The sequence below is a fragment of the Pogona vitticeps genome, chromosome 2, assembly GCF_051106095.1.
Source record: "Pogona vitticeps strain Pit_001003342236 chromosome 2, PviZW2.1, whole genome shotgun sequence".
NCBI classification, from domain to species: domain Eukaryota; kingdom Metazoa; phylum Chordata; class Lepidosauria; order Squamata; family Agamidae; genus Pogona; species Pogona vitticeps.
Window position 1 is genome coordinate 15,315,953 of NC_135784.1, and position 10,849 is coordinate 15,326,801.

The window sequence follows — 10,849 nt, forward strand, 5'->3', positions numbered from 1 at the left end:
GGATTATTGTCGCTATGCGGGGCACCACTGTACTGTTTTGTACAACTAACTAGTTTAGCAGTTACCTAGAAGTTATTTGGTAACTAGTAGTTTCATGATTTTCTCCTAAAAGTTAACTAGCTGCAGATAAATACATTCCTTGTAAAAGGAGTTACTTCCATGCTTTGTTTAGACAGCAGTGTGTACAGCCCACACCTCCAACATTTTTCTTTCCAACACCTTCGTTCTTTACAAGTCTGTCTTTCTATACCTGATACACCGTAAGTTAGAATGAAATAAAACTGGTTCACTGACTCAGATCAAAACAAGTGAGAGGAATGAAGGTGACTTGTGTTTGTATTTGTGTCTATGCTACAGAATGTCAGCTCGGGATGAGGTGGGGTGGAACCTCACATCCCCCCCCCAATAATACAAAAGAAAAGAAAGCACTGCGTCAGTGTTGTCAATTTTTCCTCCAGAGATCATTTGGGCTTGATTTGATCTAGGACCTACTTGTTAGTCTTTCTGGCAATACAGAAAAGCTCTCTTTCACCACAAGAGTTCAAATAAACCTTCCCCCCCCCCGTCACTTTCTTTACTGTTCACCTTTCACACCTAGACGTAGTGATTAGGAATACCATAGTGTGGATGATCTTGGTCTTGGACTTTCAGTGTAGGTAACCAAGGGTGGTAAAGAAGACAGAGTTCTCTTTTGGCTTTTGTAACCTACAAATCCCATAGAAATCCCCAAGATCCCTTTCTTGGGATGTTGACCATAAGACCTGGACCTTAAGTTACGCTCGCCTGGAAAGAAGGCCTAGCTGGCGAGCTTCCTGGCCGGGATTCACCTAACTTCCTGTTTGAAAAGGACACTGCTCAGCCACCACCAGGGGTAGGTAGTCAGCCCTACACAATGCCTGGAGCTTGCCAGCTGGGCCTTCTCTCCAAGGGAGCACAATTTTGGTGCCTGTAAAGCCTGGTCCTGCAGGTGTGATGCCCAGAAAGAATTATGCGATGTGGAAGCCAAAGAATCAAAAATGGACATTCTCACATTTCTCTACAGGTGAGGTAAACAAACTCCTAGAGGCATTGGCAGTGGCATTTGTGGTCTAAGCTGCCCCCAGAGGCTGCAGAGAGCTTGGGGGGAGAAAAGCAATTAAAAAAAAAAAGAGTAGACAGGAAAGATTTGGGTAGGTGATCTGGTTTCTTTCCATTTGGGAGAAGTGGGTAGACAGACTTTACGGGGCCCTTCTAGCACCCCAAAGGTGAAAAACGCTGCTCTAGGCCTCCAAAGAGCAGAAAAAGCCAATTTATCCGCTAGAAGTTTTTTTTTAGAGAGGGAAAAAAATACAATAAATTTTACACCAAAAAAAAGATGATGCTTCAAGCCTTTGCACTTCCGAGGTACCCAATTCCAACTTGTTTTATTCCCAAGGAGTTAAAGCCACTGACTAGCAAGCCCTAGAGCGTCCCCCAGGAAGAAGAACCGGTGCAGAATGCCCGCTTCCTGTTTCCGCCTCGGAGGTGCGTCGCCTTTCGTCTTCCCGCCAAAGCCGCTTCTCGAGAGTTCCGTGTGGGGCTGGACGCGCCTCCTTTTTGGGGGGGGGGTCTCGGAAGCAGATGAGTTCCGTGCCGGGAAGCGATGGGCAGCGGTTGGAGAAGGGAGGGGGTGCTTGGCTTGGGATGTGGGGCAGAGCCGGGAGAAGGGGAGCCTCCGCTGGCTGGGGGCGTGTCTTTGCAAGAGCCAGGCAGTTTCTGTTATTAAAGTAAATGCGTGTGAAGGAGAAATTAAGTTCTGGTGGCCAAGGTGGAGGGAGAGAGAAAGTGTGAAGCCGTGGTGCAGATTGATTTATTTTATTTTATTTATATCCCGCCCATCCATCTATCTATTTATTTGATTTATATCCTGCCCATTTATTTATTTATTTGATTTATATCCCGCCCATCTGGCCTATACGACCACTATTCCTATAGAGACAGGGGTGTCAGCATTCTCTGAGAACCAAGGCATTCTTTCTCAGCAGAAACCCTGGTTTTGGACCTGTGCAAGTTAAAGTAGATTGCATTTTTTTAAAAATGAGAAGTAAAGATGTCTTGAAATTACTGTTGAACCAAATCACGCCAGCATATCACACTTCGCTTTGCCCGGAAAAGAACGTCCCAGTCTTCCTTCCAATCTTACCCGGGAAACAGGTCTTCCTCCCAGCCTTCAAGAAGTGTAAAGCAAGGAAAGGAGGATTGTAAAGAGGTGTGAGTGTGTGTGTGTGTTTCATTATCTTGAGAAAGTTTTATTTCCTTTACTCCGACATCTAGTCAGGCAACAAGCGACGCCTGACTCAGAATGGTACCAATAGGGTTTATTACAGGTGCATCTAGAAAAGGTTCAGCAGTGACAGGAATATGTAATTTTTCTTCCTCTCGCAACGGTGTGAGAACAGGGTTAGCTTCTAGTTTCTCAATTGGATCTGAAACATCAAAGTCCAAACGGTTCAAAACCTTTCTCCAAAGTTTCTCTCGGTCTTTCCCCCTTTCCCTCTCTCTCCAAAATGGGGGTTTTTGATGTGTTTTCTCTCCTTCTCTGCTTCTTTTTTTTAAACATCATTAACTTCTCCCATTCTGTCATGAGTTCAGCCGAAGATCCGGAACCTGAGGGATTAACTACAGCTGAGGTGAATGCTGAGTGATTAGAAGCACAGACAGATGAATCGCCGCCAGATTCTCCTCCCCCAGTAGCCAGGGTGAGGGCTAGACTTTGGCAAAGACTTATGACGCAAAGGTCAGAGGATCGCCTGAATGCTGTCCGCAGAAACATCAGGTCAGCTAGTACTAGCTGGCTGGGAAGCTCGTGGAAGCAACAAGTCAATACGCTGGCTCGCATCCCCGCTCCTGACTACCGTGAACCTTCATCCCCGCTCCTGACTACCGTGAACCTTGTTCTCTGGACCTTTGGCTTTGGACTCTGACCCCGGACTACGTTGTGTGATTTGGCTTTGGACCCTGACCTCAGCTTATGGTTTGTGATTTGGCTTTGGCATTTTGATATCAGCTCTGCATCCTCTGAACTTCTGATATTGGACTAGCTTATTGGACTTTGCTCTTGAAACTCCCGGGAACATGACACATTTTCTTGTCAATGGGTTTTCTTAGTTCAGTTCATTCCCAGCCCTCTGACAGAACCTTTTCAGCTTTCTACACACTCTCAGTCCATCTTGATACTTCACTCCCCTTCCTTGCATCTCTCCTTTATAGACATCCTCCTTTGTATCCCCCGCTCCTCTTGCTCACAGGACAGAACCTTCCCATGCCTTGCTCTTCTTCTCAGCCTGGTTCTTTCTGTCATTCCTATAGAGAAGAGTAGAAGAAGGAGCCCTATTCATTGTGAGACTTTGGCTCTTTTGCAGGAGATGAACGGACAATGCTCTGTTGGTTTTGAAGGAAGGCCAAAGGACATAGAGGTTTGGAGGAATAAAGAAGTTCCACAAAAGAACTGTACAGACCAACCTCCATGGAGACCCTCTTGGCCCAGATGTTCAGCACCGGCATTTTCGGGAGTTTTGCTACCAGGAGGATGAAGGGCCCCGGGCAGTTTGCAGCCAACTCCACCGTCTCTGCTGTCAGTGGCTGAAGCCAGAAAAACACAGCAAGGCAGAGATGCTGGACTTGATCATCCTCGAACAGTTTCTGACTGTCCTCCCACCGGAAATGGGGAGCTGGGTCAGAGGATGTGGACCAGAATCCACTTCCCAGGCCGTGTCCCTGGCGGAAGGTTTCCTTCTGAGCCAGAGAGTGGAGGAGAAGCAGGAGGCGAAGCAGCTGGTGAGACCTTTGGTCAGCCTAAAGAGCTGAGATCTTGCATGCCCCTCATTCTTCTTAAAGCTGAGAGCTTCCCCTGTACAATTTCTTCTTTGACATCTTTCACTATTTCTGTGTTTATAGTCTAGATTTTGTTTCAGGTACAGGAATCTGCAGATTTATTCTGTGTCTTCCCTCAGGCAGTGGATGCTCCATCAGAATCAAGAGAGAGGCCTCTCCTTTTGAAGGACGAGGAGAGTGGAGGAGCTGCCTCGCCCGGTAGGAATGCTGTCAGCACATTTCTTATGTCTTTTCCAGGTTTTTGAATTCATTTTAGCTCCTCTATATTAATGTGGATCTTAAAGGTTTTGTAAATCACAGCAGAAAGACCTTCCCCCCTCATTAACATGAAGAATAGCATGTTCATAGAGAATATACCTATTACCACCCCTTGATTTCCCTTGCAGACCCTGGAACCACACTGGGTACAGACCCTCACCCACCTCTTCTTTGTGAAAGACTGAAAACATGGCCTGCACAATCGGAACAGGTAGGGGAAAATAGATGGGGAGAGTCTGTCCCTTCTGTCCTTCCTACATTTCCATCAATCTGAAAGAATCGTTCCCCTTCCATTTCCTTGGGTCAAAGCTTCTCACTAGTGAGAAGACTGACACTATGACAAGTGCAGGGCTGAATCCAGGGTGAATTTCATTGAAATCACATTTATTTGAATCATGATTAAATCAAATTGCAAGTGGGATCTGAAGGCCTTAGGAATGGACCTCAACAGATGGGAAACCTTGACATCTGAGCGTTCAGCCTGGAGGCAGGCGGTGCATCGTGGCCTCTCCCAATTTGAAGAGACCCTTGTCCAGCAGGCCGAGGCAAAGAGGAAGTCCTGAAACCAGCAAAATCAGGGAGCTGGACAGGGGACAGACTGTAGTTGTTTTCAGTGTGGAAGGGATTATTACTTATAATCAATTTGATCATAACATCAGCAGAGTAAGGAGATATTGGTTAGCAGCGATACTTATGACACTGAGAGAGTAAAACCAACAACTTAGTCTATTTACATATATACATATATTACATATATACAGCATAGGAAAAAGTGATCTGATTTACATAGATAAAGACATTCATTTTACACATGACTCGTGTACAGTTCTGTGACCAATCAGAAAATACATTACTTCATTTTCTGTTATACCAAGTTTCATCATGTACCACAGCTGTACATTAAGTCTTAATCCTTGATACCCACCCCGAATACAAATCAGTACAGTGACTCAGGTAAAATGAGCCATTTTACATTTAACTATACACCATTAATATTTAATACATTTTCATATCAAAATCTCAACACCCCTCCTTAAATTTTATTGTTGTATAGAACAAGCTTACTGTATAGATAAACATGCTTCTGCATTGGGAATGGCTTCGTGAAAATGTCTGCAATGTTATTTTCACTAGGACAATATTGTAAAACTATTAGCTTCTGATCCATAGCACTCTTTACATTGCAATACTTTATGCAAATGTGCTTGCTTCTACTCTTCATTTGACTCTCAGTTGCCAACTGAATGCAAGTGGTGCTGTCATTATGCACTGTGACAGGTAAATCAATTTGCATATTTACATCTTTCAATAACTGCACAAACCATGTCACTTCCCCACATAAATCACTTAATGAAGCATACTCAGCTTCCGCTGTGCTTGTGGCAACGAAACCTTGCTTTCTAGACGCCCAGCCTATTAAAGCTTCACCTAGACTGATAGCCATTCCAGAAATTGACTTTCTATCATTTTTCACATGAACCCCAATCTGAATCTGCATAGCACTCTAATTTCAGATTGTCAGATGCATTTAACTTCAACTTGCAATCTATGGTTCCCTTTAAATATCTCAGCACTCTTTTGACACAATTCCAGGGCTTTTGCAAGGGTTTTGCAGTACTCTGAGTTAAAATGTTTTCTTTCTATCAGGTCTAGTCCATGATGACAAATACAGCAGAGGTCCTATTCTAGACTGATACAATTCTTTGACTAAGAATTCCTCATTTTCATGTTCTTTATGAAAGTTTGTTAGCCTGGGTGTTTTTACAGAATTACAATTTTCCATCCCACTTTCTTTTAGTAAATTTCTCATCTTGTTACTTTGACTTAACAAGACATTTCCTTCACTATCTTGTTCTAGTTCTACGCCAAGATAGTTTTTAATTTCACCCAAATGCTTTAATTTAAACTCTTTCCCAATCTTGGGCATGAACTATTTTACGTATGATTCATCTGGAACCATTAAACATAAGTCATCAACTAAAATTAACGTTAATTGCACACCATTTGTGTTTTAACATATAGACATGGGTCAGCCAGGCTCTTTTTAAAATCCATTTGTTCTACTTTCTTGTTTAAACAAAAGTTCCAAATACTTGCACTTTGTTTCAGCCAGTAACTTTGTTTCCATTCAGGGTCCAATCACTCTTGAGGACATTGCTGTGTCTTTCACAGAAGAAGAATGGGTGCTGCTGGATCCAGGCCAAAGGGCTTTGCACTGGAAAGTTATGGAGGAAAATGCTGCTGACATGGTGTCCCTGGGTAAGCTTTTGCTTGTGTTCCATCCTAGCCATCTTTAGAGAGAAAGCCAGCTTAGCCTCTCCCAGGAATGAGGAAGTAGCTAAGAAAGCAAAAATATAAACTAACATTTTGTGGTAGTGTTACTATAACCAGATTTTTCTCACTTTGAGCCATGGGTCTGAAGATGTGTTGGAAGGTGAAGATATGTCTGAAGATTCATGAAAGGTGGCTCTGAAATTTTTTAATTTTAAAAAGGTTGTGATAAATTAAAGACGCAGCCTGTTGATGTGTAGCACAATACCATCAAATTGCATAGTGTTTTTTGTAGCATACTGGTTCTTTCTTCCTAAAAGTGCTTGGAGAAAGTCCAACATCTCCTGCATTTGATAGATTAATGATTTATTGGAACTAAGTTTATACTTTAATTGGTTATGTTGCTAATTTAGAGATCTGATTTTTCATTTTTTGGTAAAGCACAGTTGTGGGTTTTTTTCCCTTTGTTTTAGCTTCTACAATGAGAGAAGGCAGATTCAAGGAAGAATCAGATCGAGTGTCCTTGGAAAAAGACACTAAGGAGGAGGGGAAACCCCGAAGGAGAAAAACTGAAATTGAAGAGAAGGGGGGAATAAATCTTTCTTTTCTCCACATGAAAATTTTCATGTGGCACCACTTGAAGAAGATACACATCAAAGCCACGAGAGCCGTAAGTGCTTGGTGTGTGAGAAAGGCTTCATCTTTCAAGACAGCCTAAATGCTCAGCAGGGAAGCCACATCGGGAGGAAACTATTAGACTCCTCAGAATACCAGTGGGATTGTTTTAAGAAGTCATCTCCTGAAAAAGATCTGAGACCACAGAGGGGATAAAAAGTCTTTGGGCGCTTGGATTGTGAAGAGAACTTCATTCAGAGCACACACCTTGCTGTCTGTAAGAGAATTTCAACCAAGGGGGAACAATTCCAGTGCTTTGAGAGTGGTAAAATGTTCAGTTACAATTCCGCCCTCATGAAACACAAGAAAATCCACAAGGGGGAGAAAGAATTTATATGCTTGCAATGTGGAAAGAGATACAGACGAAGAATAGACCTTGCTTATCATGTGCGAATCCACACAGGAGAGAAACCCTTTAAATGTTTGGTGTGTGGAAAGACGTTCTGCTTTAAAAGCAGCCTTACGTCCCATGAACGACTCCACAGAAGGGAGAAACCGTTTGGCTGTTTGGAATGCGGGAAGAACTTCAGCCAGAACATACACCTTGCTTGCCATATGAGAATTCATACGGGAGAAAAACCCTTTAAATGCTTGGAATGTGGAAACCGGTTTGGGCAAAGCAGAACCCTGGCTAACCATATGAAAATCCACACAGGGGAGAAACCATTCAGATGCTTACAGTGTGGAAAGAGCTTCAGGCAGACGGCAAACCTTTCTTCCCATATGAGAATCCACACTGGGGAGAAACCATTCAAATGCTTACAGTGTGGGAAGAGTTTCAGGCAGAGGGGCCACCTTGCTTCCCATGTGAGAACCCACACGGGGGAGAAACCATTTTCGTGCTTGGAGTGCGGGAAGAGCTTCAGTCGGGGTTCAAACCTTGCTCGCCACATGCAAAGCCACAGAGGAGAGAAACCCTTTAAATGCTCGCACTGCGGGAAGAGCTTCTGTGAAAGAAGCAAACTTCGGACCCGTCAACAAATCCACCCAGGCTAGAACCCATGTCAATGCTTGGAGGATAAAACATTGATGTTCCGGACAGTGGCGTATAGAACCCATGCTGGACGTCTCTCTATAGCATAGATGTGTGCATAGGATCACAGAGTTGGAAGAGACCACAGGGGCCATCGAGTCCAATCCCTTTGCCATGCAGGAACATCCATCAAAGCACTCCTGACAGATGGCCATCCAGCCTCTGCTTAAAAACCTCCAAAGGAGGAGACTCCACCACCCTCCGAGGCAGCCTATTCCACTGCCGACCAGCTTTGTGGATCAGGAAGTTCTTCCTGACATTCAGGTGGAATCTCTTTTCCTGTAGTTTGAAACCGTTGCTCCGTGTCTTAGCCTCCGGAGCCGTGGAAAACAAATGTGTCCCTTCCTCCTCGACATGACATCCCTTCAGATATTTAAACATGGCTATCGTGTCCCCTCTTAACCTAGCATACATTGGCAAAAGCTGTCAGACCTCCCCCCCTTCTTCCTTCTGCTCTTCCTCCTCCAAAACCCATTATAATTTTGTGCTAAAATTGTTTCGGTTTCTTAATATTTCAAAATAAATATATATATATATTTAAAATGGTATCTGTAATAGATTCAAGTCCTAAAATAAAGGAGTAATATTCCTTTCTCCCCTGAACAAATGACATGTGGGATCCATACAGAGGTGGGATTCAGCAGGTTCGCACCTATTCTATAGAACCGGTTCCTAAATGTACTATTGGTTCGTAGAACCGTTTGCTGGCCTGAGATGAATGAAGGAGGAGGGGCCAGGTGACCAGCGACAAGCGGGGGGAGGGGGGCACAATTAGCTGCCTCCCTTCCTGTACCACACTGAGCCATCTGAGGTGGGGTGTGGGTGAGAGAGATAAAGCCCTGGAAAGAGCAGAGGCGTCAATGGGGGAAAGGGGGGGGAGGATGAGTCCTTGATGTCACTGGAGGAAAGCCTATGGCCTTGAGGCGGGGGGGGGGGTGATTGACAAGGCATGAGGGCAGGACACAGAGGGAAAAAGTTTTGGGGTGAGACCACTTCAGTCAAATACCCAACTGTCCTCGTTTTACTATGATTTTTTTCAAGTTAAAGGTACCACATAAGACTGTTGCTCTGCCTAGAAACCACATTAGGTATGCAAAGGCGGCCTCCAGGTAACAACAAGCAGGGCTATCAGTCATTTCAGGAGCAGGAAAGGGGAGGGAAGCAATTTTTGCTGGTGAGCTATAGGGTGAAATAGGAGGTAAAGGGGAAGGAGAGATGTGTCAGTTTTCTGTCAAACTTGGTCATAAGCACCCACTGTGAGGTGTTTGTCTGTGTGTGTGTGTGTGTTTGGCACATGCCCACGGTGAGGGTAACAGCAGCGGTATACCCAAACAGATACACTTATCCAGATGTCTTAATCATGTGAGAAGTAGTTGTGATGCTAGGCAGTAGGGAGACCACTGTGGAAGAAATCCTCATCGGATCCCACTGTCCTGGGCATGCATTTATGCATTCATTCATTCATTCATTCATTCATTCATTCATTCATTCATTTATTTATTTATTTATCCGTCATTAGGACATAGAACCTGTTGTTAATTTATTTGAATCCCACCACTGGATCCATCCCGACAGGCCCATTTTGTTCTCTCTCCCCCCCCCCCGTGTGTTTGTGTGTGTGTGTGTGTGTGTGAGAGAGAGAGATTTACTCTTTGCTTTTCCTTTGGCTTTTCCCAAAACATTTCAGCCCCTACCACTTTCCACCACCAGGAACTTGAACCACAGCGGTGTATAACTAAGTTTTTTGGTGGTGGTGGGGAGCTCTGGGGGGGGGGTCCCTAACCAGCCCTCCCCAGATGGCCTGACCCCCCCCCCTTCCCGCCCCTTTTCCCACCAAGAGGCTCCCAGGGGAGTGACTCAGAGGCAAGGTCCTCCTCGGCTCCCCTTCAAAGGGTTAAGTCAACTGAGGAGGATTCCTAGAGAGGAAATGAATGCAGGAGGGCCGCCATGTGCTGAGCGTCATTTCCTCTTCCACCGCCTCTCCCTGAAATCTTAATAGGGTGATTTCGATGTTTCCGCCTCTGGGTGTCGCAAGGGCGCTTGGGAAACTGAGTTTTGGGTGGGAAGCGGGAGGATGGGCGACCCAGAAGGGGAAGCACCTCTCCCTCTTCCGTTCCTTAGGGCGACATCATCCATCGATTAATTTCTCCCAGCTGATTAACTGGGATTTCTGGGGGGGGGGGTTTGCACCCCAGGCACTTTGCTGACTGAGGTTGTGCGGAAATGGAGGAACCCCCACCCCAAGCTTTAAGACATTGATACCCTGAGTTTGGGAAAGTAACTTAAAATACGACGTCTCCGAAGGAAAGGAGGTTCCTGTGGACCTTGAAAGCGAACAGCGTGCAAACCCCTCCCTTTCCTTTGCAGGAAAATCAATATATATCTATATCTATCTATCTATCATTGATTTATATATAAAATATTTAGGGTTGCCATCAATCGAAGGTGGCGGGACAGCATGACAGAACAACAATAACGTGTGGGGGGGGAGCATCTATATATATTTTTTCATGCTTTTCCCCCCAAGTTATTTTTGTTCTATCATGCTGTCAAGCTGCCTTCGATTGATGGCAACCCTTATGAAAGAGCGATCTCCAAAACGAAAGGGATCCCGAGTCCTGGGATGCTGCAAAAACAAAACAAAACAAAACAAAAAGAGAGAAAAGAATTAGCTAAAAAGAACTCAAAAGTATTCAAGAATTTATTTGGGGGTGGGGAGAATCAGAATAACTGCTATCCCATAATTTGCACCTAAGGAGT

At 44.6% G+C, this 10,849-nt stretch overlaps 1 protein-coding gene across 6 annotated transcripts; it reads left to right on the top strand.

The window, feature by feature from the left end:
* The first annotated feature begins 880 nt into the window (after nucleotides 1–880).
* Nucleotides 881–8,632, top strand: LOC110070267 (zinc finger protein 213). 6 transcript variants are annotated; one of them, XM_072988975.2, is made up of 6 exons: nucleotides 881–1,042; nucleotides 3,381–3,795; nucleotides 3,933–4,050; nucleotides 4,239–4,321; nucleotides 6,243–6,369; nucleotides 6,855–7,358. In XM_072988975.2, exons 2-6 carry the CDS (start codon nucleotides 3,631–3,633, stop codon nucleotides 7,097–7,099), a joined length of 738 nt encoding a protein of 245 aa, XP_072845076.2. In that variant the 5' UTR covers nucleotides 881–1,042; nucleotides 3,381–3,630; the 3' UTR covers nucleotides 7,100–7,358. The 6 variants fall into 6 exon arrangements, with proteins under 6 accessions (XP_072845076.2, XP_072845074.2, XP_072845077.2 ...); XM_072988973.2 differs by having other exon boundaries at nucleotides 884–1,042; nucleotides 3,972–4,050; nucleotides 6,855–8,632; XM_072988976.2 differs by lacking the exon at nucleotides 881–1,042 and adding an exon at nucleotides 1,617–2,992.
* Nucleotides 8,633–10,849: the final 2,217 nt, after the last annotated feature.